This window comes from Schistocerca piceifrons, chromosome 3 (genome assembly GCF_021461385.2).
Source record: "Schistocerca piceifrons isolate TAMUIC-IGC-003096 chromosome 3, iqSchPice1.1, whole genome shotgun sequence".
NCBI classification, from domain to species: domain Eukaryota; kingdom Metazoa; phylum Arthropoda; class Insecta; order Orthoptera; family Acrididae; genus Schistocerca; species Schistocerca piceifrons.
In genome coordinates, this window is record NC_060140.1 from 220,100,641 (window position 1) to 220,120,269 (window position 19,629).

General features: G+C 40.4%; 1 protein-coding gene across 1 annotated transcript in view; it reads left to right on the plus strand.

Moving 5' to 3' along the window:
- LOC124790116 (vigilin) overlaps nucleotides 1-19,629 on the plus strand; it is an 83,275-nt gene that overhangs the window by 9,548 nt on the left and 54,098 nt on the right. The window contains exons 5-11 of the mRNA XM_047257687.1: nucleotides 9,203-9,418; nucleotides 12,057-12,240; nucleotides 13,454-13,584; nucleotides 13,718-14,011; nucleotides 14,100-14,256; nucleotides 16,033-16,208; nucleotides 16,527-16,658. Coding sequence (XP_047113643.1) covers nucleotides 9,203-9,418; nucleotides 12,057-12,240; nucleotides 13,454-13,584; nucleotides 13,718-14,011; nucleotides 14,100-14,256; nucleotides 16,033-16,208; nucleotides 16,527-16,658 — 1,290 coding nt within the window. The remainder of the gene's footprint in view (nucleotides 1-9,202; nucleotides 9,419-12,056; nucleotides 12,241-13,453; nucleotides 13,585-13,717; nucleotides 14,012-14,099; nucleotides 14,257-16,032; nucleotides 16,209-16,526; nucleotides 16,659-19,629) is intronic.

The following is a 19,629-nucleotide window of genomic DNA, read 5'->3' on the forward strand; positions in this document are numbered from 1 at the left end:
CACAGGAGATCTGTTTTGGGTGAGCTGGATATGATACAGTTAGTTTCTAAAGGCTCTGGTCAGGTTATCAGTGTGTTTTGACAACTCCTGCTTTCCACTGCAGGTACGGTGAGTATGGATGGCGAGATTGTAAGAAAGACACATTTTTGGTATGGAATTGGTGACAGCTGTCAAAATAGAGGTACTTTAGTGGTTGGTACACTTGTTGTGGACGGACGTATTTATGGGGCCATCTGAGACATTTACATCTAGGAAGGTGACTCGATGAGTTGAGAAGATCCAGGTGAAGCTGATTTGGAAGTTGGTTTTGGGTTTATGAAGGAAAGAGCAGAAGTTGTCATTATCATCAACCCAGTCCATGAAATTCTTCTTAGTGAAGCCTAGCCAGACAAAGGGTTTCAGTCTTGACTGGATTCCTATGGATGGCACATAAATAATTGCTTGCATGTCTGAAAGAACAGACCTTGCTGACAATCCACAGCTATATATAAAATAATTCAAATTTTATTTGCTGGCTGCAAAGACTAGTTCTAACTGTACTAGGTATGGATGTCATACCTGTTAGTGATATGAAAATTTGTGCCGTATTGGGACTCAGATCTGGATTTCCCACTTATTGCAACTGGTCGCCTTAACCGCTTCGTCCATCTGTGCACGCTCTCTGTAGTGACTCAGATTATTTTGTACAACTGTGGATTGTCAAAAATAGAAGTAAGTATTACGAACCTAGATGGGCATATGATGCCCCACTGCGTGTCCGGGGATAAGAGTAGGCCCTCCGTATTTCTTCCTGTCGTAAGAGGCGACTAAAAGGAGTCTCATATGTTTTGGCCTTTATGTGATGGTTCCCTATAAGAGCGAGCCATTTGGGGATGGGAGCCTTACATGGTGCATCGTGTCCATAGTGCTTTGAGATCTTTAGCCCCCTTTCTCATCGTTGCATTGCAGTCCCGCTTGTTCTCCCTCTCTTGGGCAAGGATACATTCCTGGGTGCAGTTTCCGCCGTGCACTATGCAGTGTTGTCTTCTGCAGAGACAACGACCATAGACTACTTTGCACCTGATATCTGGCACAGTAGCCAGTCTGTTGTGGTGGGGCTGCCATGTACCCTCCTGGTTGTAGCCCCATGACAACACAGGGATTGCTCTGCTAATGCCTGTGCTGTCATCTCCCCACATACGCCAAGGAGTAGATGCCTATCTCCCTGGGGCATCAGGACTCCTGACAATGGCCATCCTGCCAGGTGGCCCTTGCTGAGCCTGGGTGGGACCTGTGGGTGGCATCAGGGCAGATGACCAGCAATAAATTGTGGTACATCATCTCTTGCTGGTGGCCAGCTGCCAGCAGTCTCAAAGTGTTACAGGGCTCACTTAAATGCGGAGAAGTATGACCCCAAATAGTTCCCCTCCCTGGCTGCATCTTGGGAGGGGTGAAAGGCTAAGGATGGCAGTGATACTTATTCGCCCCGGTACCTTGTCTGTACGCGAGTCGATTGGGAATCATTCATGTCAATGAAGCCTCAGTTTGGGGAGGTGGAGGGCTTGTCCAAAATGCAGTCAGGGTCGGTCTTCATTGAAACAGCATCCTCTGCACAGTCACGGGCACTACTCACCTCCGACAAGCTGGGGAATGTTTCTGTTTCTATTACATCCCATAAGAGATTAAATATGGTCCAGGGTATCATATTTCACAGGGATCCTCTTTTGCAATGTGACAACAAGCTGCGTGCCAATTTAGAGTGGCGATGTGTCCATTTCAGCCGGAGCGTCCACCGGGGTCTGAGTGAATATCAGGTTGCTACTGGTGCCTTCATTTTGCCCTTCAAGGGTGACACATTACCTGAGAAGGTCAAGGTCATGTCTACCGCTGTGATGTAAAGCCGTATATCCCTCCCCTGATGCGATGCCTTAAGTGCTGGAAGTTGGCCATATGTCTTCCCGCTGTATTTGTAGAATCATCTGTTGGGGGTTGTGGACGGCCTTCACATCCCAATACTCCCTGTGCCCCGCCTCCCATCTGTGTCAACTGCGGAGAGCATAATTCACTTGCTCACCGGACTGCAGGATTTTACAGAAAGAGAGGAAAATCATGGAATATAAGACCCTGGACTGACTGACCTACACTAAGAGAGAATATGAGCGCCTACATCCTGTGGCTATGACCACTTCATACGGCGCCGCTACAAGAGCAGTTGTAGCCCCATCTGTTGCACCTATTACAGTCAGCACTCAGAGCTGTTAAGATTACACCTGCCCCCTTGATGGTGTGGGGCATTTCCCTCTCTGTTGCTCCTGCACCACCTACTTCGGAAGCAACCCTCCCCCCTCCATTGCCACTATTGAGCCTCTTTCTCATGACCCCATTGATGTGGTGGTTCACACGATCACCACCGGCATTGTTTCTGCAGCAGAATCTAAAATTCCCTTTTCTTCTGGATCCCCTTGGTGGAGAACTGTGCCTTGGTGGTCACACTGGAGATCGCTGAGGCGATTAGAGATCGCAGGCGGGCCCTCCAGCGTCATAAGTGGCAACCATTACTGGAACACCTCATTGCCTTTAAATGGCTCCATGCCTGAGCCCGACACCTTATTTGCCAGTGGAAGCAGGAGTGCTGGGAAAGGTATGTCTCCACCATTGACATCTGTACCTCTCAATTGCAGGATTGGGCCAAGATTAGGCGACTCTATGGCTATCGGACCCCTTTCAGTGTACCTGGGCTTTCCCTGAATGGAGTAGTCTGTACTGACTCCGACATGATTGCAGAACTCTTAGCGGAGCATTATGCTCAGAGTTCCGCATCTACGAGTTACCTGCTGACCACCTCCTCCCAGAAAGAGCGGTTGGAACATTGGAGCCTTTCCTTCCATACCCGCCATCCCGAATCATACAATGCTCCATTCAGTGAGTAGGAATTCCAAAGTGCCCTAGCTGCTTGCCCTGATATGGCTCCAGGGCCGGATCACATCCACTATCAGATGCTCAAACACCTCTCGGTGAACTGCTAGTGACACCTCGTAGACCATTTCAGCTGTATCTGGGTTAAGGGTAAATTCCCATTGCACTGGTGGGAAAGTATCATCATCCATGTGTTGAAACCTGGCAAGGACTCGCTGGAGGTGGACAGTTGCCGGCCCATTAGCCTCACCAGCATTCTGTGCAAGTTGCTCGAACGCATGGTGAGCCGGAGGTTGAGTTGATTGCTTGAGTCTCGGGGCTTTCTGGCTCCATCTCCGGGTGGGTTCCGTAAAGGCGGCTCTACCACCGATAATCTGGTCTGCCTGGAGTGTGCCATCCGTAAGGCATTTGCCCACCGTCAGCATCTGGTTGCAGTCTTTTTTAACATGCGGAAGGCATACGGTACCACATGGTGACATCACATCCTCACCACACCTCATGGGTGGTGTCTTAGGGGCCCACTCCCGATATTTCTTCAAAACTTTCTGTTGCTTCGTTCCTTCTGCATGCAAGTTGGTCCCTCCCATAGTTCCTCCTGAGTCCAGGCGAATGGGGTCCTGCAATGCTCTGTCTCGAGTGTCTGCCTTTTTTTAGTTGCTATCAGTGGGTTAGCTGTAGCTGTGGGAACATCCGTATTGGCTTCTTTGTATGCTGATGACTTTTGCCAGCACTTTAGCTCCACTGGCATTGCTGTTGCTGAACGGCAGCTATAGGGTGCTATCCACAGGGCGCAGTCCTGGGCCATCATGCACAGCTTACAATTCTCGCCACCAAGACCTGCGTCATGCATTTCTGCTGGCGTCGCACTGTTCACCCTGAGCCACAGCTTTATCTTGATGGCGAATCTCTTGCTGTGGTGGAGACGCATCAGTTTTTGGGCTTGCTTTATGATGCCCAGTTGACTTGGCTCCCTCATATTCGGCAGCTTAAACAAATGTGCTGGTGCCATCATAACGCTCTTCGTTGCCAGAGTCACACCAGCTGGGGTGCCAATCGGTGTACCCTTCTACGGCTGTATTGGGCATTAATTCAGTCCCACCTTGATTATGGGAGCCTGGCTTACGGTTCGGTATCGCCTTCCGCGTTGCGGTTGCTTGACCCCATACTTCACTGCGGGATCCGACTCGCAACTGGAGCTTTCCACATAAACCCTGTAAACGGCATACTTGTGGATTGCGGATCCAGTGCCTACATCTATTGGCCGCTTATCCAGCACATGTTTGTAGCTTGCCCAGGCATCCCAATTACCATCTCCTGTTCGCCAACTCGGTCACCCATCTTCCAGAATGACTGCCCTGGTCAGGGTGTACAATCACCATTCGCGTCCGGGCTCTTGTCTCTGGGCTTGAGTTTTTCCCTCTCGCACCTCTTTTCCAGGCCCATATCCGTATACCCCTGTGGTGTGTGCCCCGCCCATGCTTTCAACTGGATTTGGCCCAGGGTTCGAAAGACTCAGTCCCTCCTGAGGCCCTCTGCCGCCGCTTTCTTTCCATCCTTGCCGCATTTCATGGCTCTGCTGTGGCCTATACCGACGATTCAATGGTTGCCGGTAAAGTTGGTTATGCTATTACTCTTGGGGATCATTCTGAACAACGCTCATTGTCAGCTGGCTGCAATGATTTCACCGCAGAGCTTATCGCCGTCTCTCGCGCCCTAGAGTATTTCCGCTCCTGCTCAAGTGAATCCTTCGTTATCTGTAGTGACTCCCTGAGCGGTTTACGAGCTCTCAGTGTTTTCCTCACTCTCGTCTGGTGAGTACCTGGAGGGATAAATGGCGCACCATGCACAAACTTCAGGTCGTTAAAGGAGACTACTGGTGTATGGTGCTCCTCCTTGTGGGCCTCTCGCAAGGACTCTGTTGTACTCTGCCGGTTGCACATTGGCCTCTTCTGTATGGCGCACAGTTATTTATTGCGCCGTGAGGACCCACCTCTCTGTCACTGTGGTTCAGTATTGACAGTGGTCCACATTTTGTTGAACTGTCCGCTTTTAACTGCGCTGAGGCAGGTGTTTGCACTGCCTGATACGCTCCCTGCACTTTAACAGATGACGCTGCCATGGCAGGCTTAGTTTTGCACTTTATTCGAGCAGGGGGCTTTTATCACTCAATCTGAGGGTTTTTTCTCTTGTGTGTTACATTTGGCCTTTGGCCTACGGTTTTAGATTGGGTTTTTAGTGTGCGTCTTGGTGGTTGGCTTTTCCTTTTGTTTCCATGGTCGGCCAACCACTGTAACACTCTGTGTGTTTTTTAATTCCTCTTTTTTGGTCTTTGTCTCTGTCTTGTTCTGTGTCGTCCCTTGTCATCTCTGTTGCTTGTTTTCGTTCCTTGTGGGTTTTTCATGATCATGGAGAAAGGGACCGATGGCCTTTGTTGTCTGATCCTTTCAACCCCGACAAACCAACCAACCGGGCATACGATGATAACATCGGTCTTGATCTCTTGTAGCTTTGTTATCCTTGGTGTGGGAATACAATTAATACTGTTTACAAGCATGGACTGTGGCTCAAGGATGTAAATTATGTGACGTGGAAGTTTGGGTCAGGTCGGGGAGTTTTCACAGGTAGCCAAAGTGGTTAAACAGGAAGTCGAGGTTAGAATTCCAGTCTAGCACAAATTTCCACATGACACTTATACAGATGACTTCAAATAATTTGCAGTCGGTGAATAAATTTTGGTCCATAAATAAGTTTGCATAGCAGTGCCATGGATTTGTTTATAGATTTGGCCTTTTAAAGTGGAAACACTTGAGTTAGGATGTGATTGCCTAAGAGGTTTAGGAAGCAGGTGGTAAGTTTGGTATCAAGACAATGTTGGGAAAGTAGTGTCCCATGGCCACACTGTGGGCCTAAGGGATGTCGATGTCAAAGGATGTCGCAGCCAAAGTGACCAACAAGGAGTCTGGTGGTAATGGAGCAGTAACTGTGGAGAGGAGGTAAAAGAAGCGAGCAGTGTCGTGAATGTGGGATGAGGATCACAAACAATATTTAGGAGATGTTGCTCAACAAAGGCAGAGGTTTGCTCTGTGGCAGCATTGTACCCAACCAAAATGGGATGACCAGTAGGGAGACGTGGGGGTTGGGTTCTAGAGTTTGGGGAGTAGATAAAAGGTAGGAGCATGGGGGGTTGCTGGCGTAAGGAGGGAGATGGTTTCAGGTATCGGGTTCTGTGTACCTAAATCCTTCAGAAACTGTTTGAGGTGATGTTGGAGACCTTATATAAGATCATGATGGTAAGTTATGCATGTAGAGTTGTTGGAAAGTTGTCAGAGACCTTCAGACACATAGTCACTGTAGTTAAAGACAGCTGTGGTGGAGGCTTTGTTTGTGGGAAGGCTGATAAGGTCTGGACTATTTTTCAGGTTATGAATAGCAGTGATATTGGACTCACTGGGGAAGGATGAAGTCAGGTTAAAAGTGAGTCATTGCCTACCACCTGCCTGCTTCCTTCAGCTTAGGCAGCTGCTTTCAATAACCAGTCTTCGAGTGGCCACAGAAGTGTTAGTTTTGATGTCTGTCTGGTTGTGTGTGTGAATGTTCATATTTGTGCTAGAAAAAGAGCAACAGTTCAAAGTTAGTGTGAATGATGTTTCCTGTTATATGTTTCTGTACACCACACATTCATCTACAATAGTTGACCGTTTGCCTTTCCCGTGTTTTATGTATTGCTCAATCCAAGAATTTTTGTTATTGTATTTGTTAACTTAGGGTGCAACTTTACACGTTAAATGTAGCATTGTTAGGCCTCTGAATTAGAGAACTGACTATGGTGTCTGTAACTACCAGCTTGTCTCATCCCTTACATCATTTTCAAAGATTTTTGAGCAGATCACGCATGAAAGAGTTGTCACCCATCTGTGTTGTAACGGGGTATTGATCCCATTATGGTTTGGATTATAGGAGAACTTTTCTACTGAGGCAGCTGTTTATACTCTGGCTGAGCACATAAATTTCTTAAATGGTAAAATATTGCCAGTTGGGATCATCTGCAACTAAACAAAGGCATTTGATGGTGTCAATTATAATATTCTAATAGAGAAATTAAATCTTTGTAGGTTACATGGTTCGTATGTCTAGTTTAGTCCTGTTGAAGACACAAGATCCAGAAAGTGACACTAAAGTGTTAGAGAAACACTATAATGGGGAGAAATAGCAATTGGAGATCGTGCAGTGCTTGATCGTCGCCCCCTTTACTGTTCTTGCTGTTTTTTTTAACTAACTACCTTTTTACTTGCATCAGGAGACAGAATTAATCTGTTTTGTAAATAATATCAGCATTGATGTCAAGCTGGAAACAGAGACATGGATAAGGAAAATAATGAATGATATTTTTATTGAAGTTACCCGGTTTTATCTTCTCTGGCTAGCATTAGGCTTAAGAAAAAATTCACTGCCAAAAATATTCTGCTTTATATTCACATAGTGCACCAACAAATAATATTACATAGGGCAGAAAGGTTCGTGGATGTACAAGTTGATGACCGACTGTAGTACAGAGTGGACCTTCTAACATGTTAAGGGTCAGCTACTTTTTGCCACTAGAATAAATTCCAAATTTGGGGAAGTTAAAGTATTTTACATATTTTCATTCATTTTTGTCGAATGGGATAGTACTGTTAAGATAACTCCTCATAGCCAAAAATATTTTTGTGCAAAAGAAAGTAATTAGAATTGTGTACGGGTATCACACACATACATCTTGCTGGTTTCTCTCTTAAGTAAATGGAAATATTTACCACAGCCTCACAGTAAATTTATTCACTAATTAAATTTTACTGTCAACAATCATCTGCAATACTAAAAGGAAAAATCTTCTGCACGTCCTTGTAGTGAGTCTAACTTTGGCACAGAAAGGAGTGAAATACGCAGTTACAAAACTGTGTAACAATGTGCTCATTGAAATATCCATGACAGCTGAAGTATCTTTTTTTTGTCAAATATACCAGGTGTTCCTCTGTAGAAGTAGTTTAGATGAAACCACAGGGTTGTTGTAATTGAAGTTCCAATTTCAAAACATTGAAAAAGAAAAAAATCCCACTAAATTGTTCATTGTCCATTCAGTGTCATTTTGTAAATTGATTCGGCTACAAATGACAGATGAATCACAGTATGATGGCTGTGCTGAGAGTTGCACATTAAACCAACCATACTATTCAGTGTATGTGACAACACAAGTTTGGCATTAAACAATCGTGGCACTGTTAGTTAGGTAAGCCCATCCACCACATCAAGGTTGTACCACATCAGATGGAAAAAATCTGAATTAATTGTCCTGAGGCCAAAAAGCAAGAATGAAATCTATTTTTAATTGTTGTGAGACTGGCACAAGACATGTTAAATATGCTGTACACAGTTTCTGCCACAAGTTGAAACTGAGAAACCGTATGTTCCACAACAGGTTGGAGTGTCTCGGGTCAAGTTCAGAATGCATTGCATAATATGTACTTGCGGTTGAGGTACTTCTGTGATTGGAGCACTGAACACATCATCTTTCAGGTGACCCAACATCCAGACGTCGCCGGCCAGTGTGGCCACGCGGTTAAAGGCGCTTCAGTCTGGAACCGCGTGACCGCTACGGTCGCAGGTTCGAATCCTGCCTTGGGCATGGATGTATGTGATGTCCTTAGGTTAGTTAGGTTTAAGTAGTTCTAAGTTCTAGGGGACTGATGACCTCAGATGTTAAGTCCCATAGTGCTCAGAGCCATTTGAACCATCCAGACGTTGCACAGATTACAATCAGGTTATCTGGATGGGTAGGCTGTAGGGAAATGATGACTGATAATTCTAGCATGTCCAAAATGCCTTTGCAGCAGATGCTTCACTGGCGTTGTAATTTGCAGAGTAGCGCCATTTTGTATAAAAATGATTTTACTCACACATCCATGTTGTTGAAGGGTCGGAATGACGTTGGTGCATGAAAGACTCTTAGTACTTACCAGTGTCCTTTCGGGAATTCTCACTTTTCATCTGATTTTGTGTAAAGAAAGATCATACTTAATGATATATTCATATAGAGGAAAAGGTTATTTCTTTTTTATTGTATAATTAAATTATCTTTCTCTCATATGCGTGTGTTATATCATCTTGTGCATGTGTGAAACTGTGTGTTTACAACTTCAGGGTTTGTTAGCTTAACAATAATGGAAATAACGTGCATAAAAAGTAGTGTATTAACAAGCATATCTGTACTGTAATTTTTTATTCTGAGCATTTCATTATTGTCACAAATTGTTTCTCTCTTTTATTTCAGTCAAAACAAGCATATGAACGCCTCAATATTCCGAAGATATATCACCCATTTATATGTGGTGCAAATAACGAGCATGTGATTGCACTGATGAATGAAACAGGAGTGAGAATAAACATACCTCCTGTGTCAGTACAAAAGGATGAAATCACAATAGCTGGTGAAAAGGAAGGTGTTACAGTTGCAAAAGACAAAATCATGAATATCTACCGTGAAATGGTAAGTTTGTCCATAAAAAAAACATTTGTTGAAGGTGTGAAACATTTAAACTGCAGTGTACAGTGGAACTTCATTTAGGGGGACACACACACACACACACACACACACACACACACACACACACACACACACACACCATGGCTATTGCAAATTGCTCAGCACTTTTCTTTGTGAAATCTAATAAATTCTATCGATGGTTGGAACTATTAAGAACAATCTTATATTGAGTTTGTCGATCATATCTACTGAATTGTTTTGTTTATCTACCATTCTCAGCAGTATTGCTTGTTCATCTGAAGTAAAATACTTCAACATTTTCATATCAGGAAGTAGTTATTGTTAGCAAAATATATAATGAATTGGAACATGTGAAATACCCAATTTTCATATTTTTGAAATAAAAATTGCACGTTACAGTTGAGAAAGGACAAATAAAGTGCTAATTAATCAACAAATTTTAGGATCTATAGAAGAGATAACATAAAAAATTCATAGATTGAATAAAGTAGGCACAATATGCTTACTAAATGATGTGAAACTGCTAAAGTGAATTAATTTCATTGCAATTTTATGGAAACTCACCTTTAATAAAAAGAATTGTACACATCAGTCAGAACTTGTGCATACTTGTTGTTGTGCACCAGTGTCAGAAGCTTGTGAAACAAAAAATGATTAGCTGTAATGGATGTTCGTAAATATTTGCTACAGTGGATTTTTTTGTGTATAATGACTCGTTTTGACATTTAGACCTCTATTTATTTTGCTAGAGTAATGTGTGTTTTTTTTATAGCCATAGAAATAATAGCAGTAATTATTTACCCAAGATCCTTGTACAACAGGTATAGGATCTGTTAGACTAATTCAAAGTAAAAAGTCTTAAATACAGGTATTCGAATATAAACAAGTGTCTCATGAGGAGAGGACAGGTGATTGGTAGTGGCCTTGTTGAAGGAACTATCCCAGCACTTGTCTAAAGTGATTTAGGAAACCACAGAAAACCTAAGTCTGGATGGCCAGGTAGAGAATAAGCCTCAGTCTTCCCTACCCTGAGGGATAATAAATACTCTGCATTGTGATGATGTACCTAATGTACTAAGCTCTTATTTTTCTATATAAAAACAGGTTAGCTTAGTAATATATAAAAAAAATAATTGTACACTTTACATTTAGTTCTCTGCACTTCACACACACACACACACACACACACACACACACACACACACACACACACACTTGCAAATGACTTTAGGGTCACAACCATGGTGCCTGCTTATGTTGCAGCTTGATGTCTTCCATTCTCTCTGTCTTAATAACTGAAGCAGCTTCCCATCATGATGTGTGGCTCCTTGACGAGACATTGCTATTAAGTACTAGTGATAATAATGCCCACCCACCCATGTCTACTTTGACTTCTATAACTAATCTTTGTGTAATGTGCAATATCTAAGAGATATGCATTGAGTATTTAGGCAAGTTGTTATATTTGGCTTAAAGTTATTATTTTGAGCAGAGGAAAGAGGTGAGAAGGAAAACTGTGTTTAAAACAGGTCATCTGTTATACACGGACATGACAGGTCATGGTATAGCGATAGGCACATATGCAGATGGCGATAGTATCGTGTACAGAATATATAAAAAGGGAAGTACATTGGCAGAGCTGTCATTTGTACTCGTGATTCATTTGAAAATATTTCTGACATGGAATGCAGAATGGTAGTTGAACATGTGGGATATTCCATTTTGGAAATTGGTAGAGAATTCAGTATTCCACGATCCACAGTGCCAAGAATGTTCAAAGAATACTGAATTTCAGGCATTCTCTCTCACCACCGACAATGCAGCGGCAGATGGCCTTCACTTACTGACAGAAAACAGTGGCGATTGTGTAAAATTGTCAGTGCTGACAGACAAGAAACACTGTTAAATAACCGCAGAGGTCAATGTGGGACATACGATGAACATATCAGTTAGGACAGTGCAGACTTTGGCATTTATGGGCTATGACAGCAGAAGACTGACCAGAGTGCCTTTGGTAGCAGCATGACATCGCCTGCAGTGCCTCTCCTCAGCTTCGGAACATTGAGTAGGCCCTACGTGACTGGAAAATGGTGATCTAGTCAGACGAGTCCTTATTTCAGTTATGAGCTGATGGTAGGGTTCGAGTGAGGCACAGATGCCATGAAGCTGTGGATCCCAGTTGTCAATAAGGCATTGTGCAAGCTAGTGGCTCCATAATGGTGTGGGCTGTATTCACAAGTAATGGACTGAGTCCCCTGGTCCAACTGAACTGGTTATTAACTGGAAATTTTTATGTTCAGCTACTTGGAGATCATTTGCATTCTACAACAATGGAATTTTTATGAATGACAATGCACCAAATTACTGATTGATTTGAGGAACTCCTTGGACACTTTGACCAAGTGATTTGACCACCCATTTCGCCCAACATGAATCCCATGAACATTTATGGGACATAGTCAAGAGGTCAGTTCATGGCCGAAATCCTGCACTGGCAACACTTTTGCAGTTATGGACAGCTATTGTGTGAATTTTGGTAGGATTTATAACAACTTATTGTTTTCAGCATTGTAACTGCTGAACATTTGAACTGAGTGAGTTATTGATTTTCCTTTTTCAGGAGAAAAAATGTACTGTGGTGTCGGTAGAGGTTCAAAAGGCTAAGCATAAATACATCATAGGCACCCGTCGAACAGGTATACAAGAAATCCTCAGAGAAACTGGTGTTAGTGTGGAAATGCCTCCTCAAGATTCAAGTACAGGAACAATTACGTTGAGAGGCCCACATGATCGGTTAGGTAAAGGTAAGTGTTTGTGTATTGTTACTGATCAAATTATTGTGTATAATGTGTAATTTCTTGTAAGTGTTTTAGTTTTTTTGTTTTCTGCAATGGTGGCCAACTATCATTTGCTAATGTGCTGCAGCACTCTGTAAATATCACATTAAAATTCTGCAATTTCTCTTTGAATGTGAGCTGAAATTGCACTAAACTTACTCTATTTCTCTTAGAATTCGTGCTGATATGCAAATAAAAAAGACAAAAATGTGTTTTATAGCCCTCTTCCTGTGATAAGTAGTTGAGTGCTGAACAGATAGTCAGTCGCGATATGATTGAATCAAGAGAAGGGGCGCAGTTGTCTGTTTTTAACTAAACGTACTCTGATGTAGTGTCATTCCTTCCAGCACTAAGAGTACTATGTTGCTCGCAGCACTTGGTCAATATTTTTCTTTGAAATTATATGTAACATATTGTGCAAGCATAGTGTGAGGGTTTTCATAGGAGTAACTGAAGCAACTGCTCCGTGGGTGAGTTTCTTGCAGAACTGACTGATAATTCGTTGGCCCAGATTAGATTCCCACTGTTACTAATATTTTTTTTTGTAATTTTGTTTTATTCCTTAATGTGTTAAACAGTTATAAAATTTAAATACATTTAACAGTTCAGTTTATATGTGCAAAATTAATATATTCGATACAGTTATGAATACTACCCTTGTAAGTCAAAAAGGCTATAGACCACCACGTTGTAGCACATTGGCGAAATTTTGCACTTGTGCTACTGGTTGGTACCGTGACTCATAATTCTTAGAAGTTTGACTCCACCTACAGGTGTTCATTATTATTATTATTATTATTATTATTATTATTATTTCTAAAATATTTCTCTGTTATTGTCATTTCATTTTGTCTCCTGTTAACCTGTGCATTATGTGTGTATGTATTGCACTGTCATTACTGAATTGTTACAAATAAAGTACAGAAGTTTTTGACAACTAAGCACATTAAGATTTATTATCGTGGGAAAATTTTCTATATCCTGAGTAGTTATTCATTGAGGGTGCTTCCACATTCTGTTTTTCATTATTATTATTATTATTATTATTATTATTATTATTATTGTGGCTTATTTTTCAAAGTGTGTCAGAGAATTGCTACTGGAATATATACTTTGATTGTTCTTCAGTGTTGTCAGCTTGTATGCCTTAAAAGATTTGTTTGGTCTCTTCTTTTTTTAGCCTTGACTATGGTGTACGATAAAGCAAATAGCATGGAAACTGATGTGGTTGAAGCTCCAAATTGGATTCATAAGTATATTATTGGCCGCAAAGGGGCAAATATTAGAACAATTACTCAGGATTTGCCAAAGGTAGATAATCTTAAGGAATTTTAATTACTCAAAATTTGTGTTTGATAATGTTATATAGACTGCAATGGATTACACAAGACTTGCTATTATTTTACTTTCTTTAGATGTGATGGTGTGGGTTGTCTTATTTTAGGTTCATGTTGAATTCACTGATAAAGAGGACAAGATAAAAATTGAAGGACCCCCTGAAGAAGTGGAGAAAGCAAAACAGGAATTGCAGAAGATGGCAAATGATTTGATCAATAAACTAACATATACTCAAATGACAGCTGACCCAAAATTTGCGAAACACATAATTGGGAAAAATGGTGTTAATGTTAACAGAATGAAGACGGACCTGAATGTTCTTATTAACATTGGTGAGAGTGATGGCATTACCACTATACACATTGAAGGTAATAAAGAAGGTGTACAAAAAGCTCAAGAGGTAAGGTTATTTGTGATTATGAATTTAATTTTGATTTCTCATGAAGTACTTTCAGAAATCAGTTTAATAATGTGTGTATGTTTTAAAGGAACTTAAAGAGATGTTACATAAACTTGAAAATGAGAAAGAAAAAGATATCATCATCGAGCATGGTTTCTTTCCAACAATAATTGGTGCTAAAGGTGAAAACATACGTGAAATAAGAGAAAAGTTTAATCAGGTGCAAATAACTTTCCCAGGACCAGGTGTGTACATTATTTCTTTATAAAAAAAGAAATTAAATAGAACTGAACATGTTGATTGCCGTAGTTTGGTAGTGGCATGTATGTATTGGATGTTTTAGGAAATCTACTAGCATTATGATAGCCCTAAATGATATTTTCTACCTATTCCCCAATTGTACTCACAAGTGTTTGTTTGAAGTTTTACTGTTTTTGAGAATAGTTATTGAATTTCAACTGAATTCTGGGTACAATGTGAATGTGTTCCTTTTTATTCGTATAAATGTTGCTTCTTCTTCTTCTTCTTCTTCTGTTTCTGTACATTTAGTGGTCGCTGATGTACTCATTCAATCTTTAACCTCACAATTCCCAGCAAGTTTGCTTAATTCTTAACTTTCTTCCTTTAAGTTGTGTTTTCTAGAGGTGAAAGCTGTACATGTACTGCTCGTTGCCATTATGTATTCAAACTATTGAGGTATATCACCTAAACACTGAAACAGCATGTTCATAGTGGTGTCTTTTAGATATTTTGTTTTGTTCTGACTTCAGACTGGAGGTCATTCTTAATCTCAATTCATTAGTGTGCATATTATTTCTGCTGTTTGGATGTTACTTTGTTTTTTTCAAGGTGGTCTAATACTTTAGAATTGCTAAAAGTGTACATCCCTTATAATTAATTTTTTTTTCCATTTGGTGCTTCTCTCTTTTTTTTTAAAAAAAAAGAAACAAACAAAAAACGTGAATGCTGAGTGGGCCCTATGGAGTTTAACCAGCTTTTAATTTGCTTCCAAGAGATACTGTATGAAGTTTGGAAACACTAGTATTCCAGAAATGCATTGGAATTCTCCCATCCTTGTAAAGTCATTTCAACTCTTGTTGAAATGGTTGTTCCAAAGATACACTATCTTCTGTAATAGTTCACCGGGGGAGGGGGGGGGGCAAGTAGGAGGGGGCAGGGGCAAGATGCATTACTTTTTTGGCACCGTGTACCATGAGGGGAATGAGGATTTCTTGACTCACATTGTGAATCGGAGAGGAGATGTGGATGTTCCAGGAGATCAAGAAACGAAACACTAGTTCTTATAATTCAGGCACATGCCCTTGCCATGAACCCAAAGTAACATGGAAGTTTATGTGCAGAATTTTTTTGGGAAGAGATGAATTGCTAAGTGTTGCACCACACTCCAATCAGTGCTAAACCTTGTCACAACATCCTACAAAAATTACTTTGATCAGCATAAAGTGATGTAGCATACCAAGACATAGTGCTGTTTCCATCCATGACAATTCTTGCCCTCATGAAGAGGATAAAATGTAGTGAGTTACTTCAAATGCTGGAAAAAATTTCCTAGTTTGTTATACACCCCGTACTTTGCTTTGTCTTCTTTTAATTTCTTGTTTAACCTGAAATCTTTCTTTGCTGGCTTGGAATCCCAGGATAACAATGGTGTCAGGCAAGCTGTTTGTATCATCACAGACGGAATAAATTTTCAAAATGTGGATGTGGAATATACTGTCTTGTGATGTCACCACATTCGCAGATTGCATTTTGATTGCTGTTAGCTGGGTAGTGGTAATTATGGTCTTCGTACTCCTAATAGTTCCCTTTTGATGTTTCTTTCTCACAGTACCCATTTTTTTTGCTAAGCAAAGCTTTTTAATGTTGTATTTTGTTGTGTTCAGTATTTTCTATAGATTTTATCATCTCCTGTTTCTGAAACATTGTCCAGTTCTATGGGAATAACAAGAGATGTATATCTGGAGTAGAAGTTTTTGCAGTAAATTTGTTTTGTGTTACAGGTGAAAAACGTGATGTCGTTAAAATAAGAGGTCCTCGGGAAGATGTGGACAAATGCCACAAACATTTAATGAAAGTTGTGAAAGAGCTGACTGAAGGTAGCTGCATGCTTGAAGTGCCAATTTTTAAACAGTTTCACAGATTTGTTATTGGCAAAGGAGGTGCAAACATAAAAAAGGTAGTCAGTTTTCAGTAAATAAATTTTCAGAAACTTTTTTCTACTTGTTTGGTAACGACAGAAAATTCTGTAATAGATCTTTGAAATTGAATTGAACATGTGGTGACTGTGACTGCGTGCGTGTGTGCGGGATTGGGGGGGGGGGGGGGGGTGGAGCTGCAGCTCAGTTTTCTCTCTTCAAACGGGACAAATCATTTGGTGTCATTATTTATCTTTTTTTTACACTGTGGATTAAAGAGCAAATAGTATGTCATGTCGAACAATTCGTTATACTCTTCTTGGGAATAAATCATCTTAAGTTCTTCCACATTATTTCAGATTCGAGATGAAACACAGACAAGAATTGACCTTCCTTCTGAAGGAGAGAAAAGCGATGTCATAAGAATAACTGGAAAGAAAGAGAATGTTGAGGAAGCAAAAAGACGTATACAAGAAATACAGAATGAACAGGTCAGTGGTCTGATCCTTAGATGTCATTATCTCATCCTGGTTAAGTTTCGCAGAAATTGTTTTAGTTGGTAATACTTTTTTACAAGTGATTATAAAGATTATTCTGGTAATATTTCGCTTAGAGCTTTAAACTACATTGTTTGAATGCAATGAAGGTGGTGAGAATATGTAACCACATAGTCTGAATAAATAATACTAATAATAATACTAGTTTGTGATTTTCAGTTTAATTTCATTTCAAGTAAATGACTTGTTATGTAGAAACAAAATGAAAGTTATTAGTGGCAGGAAGATGATGTCACAGAGAAAGAGGTGGTTCAGGAACTACTTGCTGTTATAATGAGTCATAAAATATGCTCCTGTTGTAAAACTGCAAGGTGACACTTAACATGAAATGAAGTGTAAATATTCAGAATTTAGAAAGATTGAACAAAGTCCAGCACCAGAATTAAGTAATCAGAGATAAACTTTGAGAATCAGCTCTGGTTTGTGATTTGTTTACTGAAACACTCATTATTTCAAATTAATCAAACCATTGCATTGTATTTGAAATAATCAGTACACACATAACTACTCCTAAATTAAATGTGTTTAAGATGTTTGTGTAGTGCAGAAATTTTATGAAGCTGAGCTACTTATAATCTGTTTACAAAGATATCAAAGAAGTCTCCCTAGATCAGGATCACTAGATGTCTGTTGATTTGAGCCCACTCACTGTTAGTGTCCGGTTGCTGCTAATCTCGGTGATGCAACACAGAACCTTGCGTATGTAGCGATTGTGAAGTGATTGTTGTGCCATGTTGCGTTATGTTGCAAGTTAATACATCTCTTGAGTGATGGAGTTCCACGCTCATCATAGGGTGCGGCAAATGCTCTTTCCAGCCCTTTGGAAATGCAAGGAGAAGTACTTTTTGGAATAAAAAAATAATAATGTTGTTGAATGTTCTGAGCAAGTGAGCAAAAATAGAGTTGCTCCACCACCTCTCTCAGCTTATTAAATGACCAGTGATGTTTGCAGGAGCAAGTGTTAGCTCTGTGAGAAGAATTTGAAATTTTTGCAAACATACTGTATTTGCCGGTATGTAAGACACACTTTTTTTCCTTTGAAAATGTAATGTAGAGGCTCCATTTATTCAAATTTCTGTTTTCCAACTTGAAGCAATTTATTGTTAGCTTCCTTGCTAATTTGGAGCATTTCAGTCGTATAGAGTTCAGGGGATATACATGCATCATCAATAATGATTTGTATATTGTTCTTCCAAGCTTCAGTTGGTATAGTTTACAGTGGAGATCCACTTGTCATACTTGTAATCTGGTTTTATTTGCAAACTATGACTGAAAAACGGCATTGCTATACTATTTATTTAACCTGAAAGTGATTACATGTGCTAAAGAATATGGAAACAGGACAGCACAAAGGCATTATAGGTTTCTTCAACAGAAAAAAAGATAAGAATTTGATGGAATCGGGAAGATGTTTTAAAGAAAGTACCTCGCAGTAAATGTAATCTAAAAAGAGGAACTGTTAATGGCCAAAACTTGAAGCAGAACTCAGTACTTACATTTTAGAAAGACAACTGGTAATTTCAGTTTGTACGAAAGTGATCATCAAGCAAAAGCAATATTCACTAACAAAGGGATCACTGACTTCAACATCATAATAAAGATTTATCAGGAGAGATTGGCTTTGTATGCAGACCAAGACAAAAATGTTACAGAAGATGCCAGCCAAATAAAAAGATCAAATTGTTGAATTTCATTGATTTGACATAATCTCAAGGAAAAAAAGAAAAGAAACTTCCACAAATTGGAAATGTGGATGAGACTCTGCTAACCTTTGATGTGTCTTCTAACAGATGTGTGGATTCCAAGGGCACAAAAAGCGTTATGTTTTAAACTTAAGGGCATGATAAAATTCATTGCACACTTGCTTTATCCTGCTGTACTGATGGAACAACATTGCCACCACATTTGATTTTTAAAAGAAAGATGCTTCCTAAGGAACAATTGCTGAAAGGAGCATTTGTCTGTGTACACAAAGGCTGACTGGATGGTTGGAGGAGGAATGATGTGGATAGATAAAACTTGGTCTAGGTGACCTGGAGGCCTACTGAAGAAGCCTGTCCTATCAGTAAGGGTTCAGACATTAAAAATGGACTGAATGAATTGAAGACTCAGTTTCAATATGTATCAAGGGACCATTCAAGAAACCTATGGAAGAGGAATGGAACAGACAGATGCAATGTACACATTTCGAAACTGCACCTTCAGGAAGGAAGAGACGACCTAGCATTTCGCAAGTTTGAGTGTAGGTCAAAGCTTCACAGGGCTCTATAAAAACTGAAGCACAGAAAAACTATTTAAGAAGTGTTTAATCAGTAATGCGCTGGATGATATGGAAGACAATTTATTGTGTGAGGCTTCAGGTTCTGACAACCAGCTTGAAGTGTTTATTCCTTCAGCCCTGAGGACGAATTTTGCAGATTTGAGGTTGAAAATTAAAAGGTGAGCACTTTCTTCTACTTCTGTTGCCTAGATATTTGATGCATGTGAACATAAGTATTACAATTGTTTTGCAATAGCTATATTAAGTGAGAAATTTTTCCCCTAATAAAAACCTTTAAAAGTGTGGTGCGTCTTTTATGCCAGTGCAACTTATACCTGGCAAATGCAGTAATCCTGGGAAATCACCAGAAACTCCTGATAAATTTCAGTTCAAATTCTTCAGTTCAACAGTGCTTTGGAACTGTCTTGCTCTTTGTCTGAACTACTTTCTGGTTACATTTCTCTTGCAAGCAGAGGTCCCCAGGAGTGGTATTGACGTTTTAAAACCAAATGTGTGGCTATGTAGGGTAGTGTCCCAGGTGTTCTCTCTCACACTGCAATCATGTACCATTGTGGGCCCTCAGTTGTGAGAAAATAACATGAAAGAATTTCCTGTGACCCATTGCATGATTAAAGCTGCAGTAAA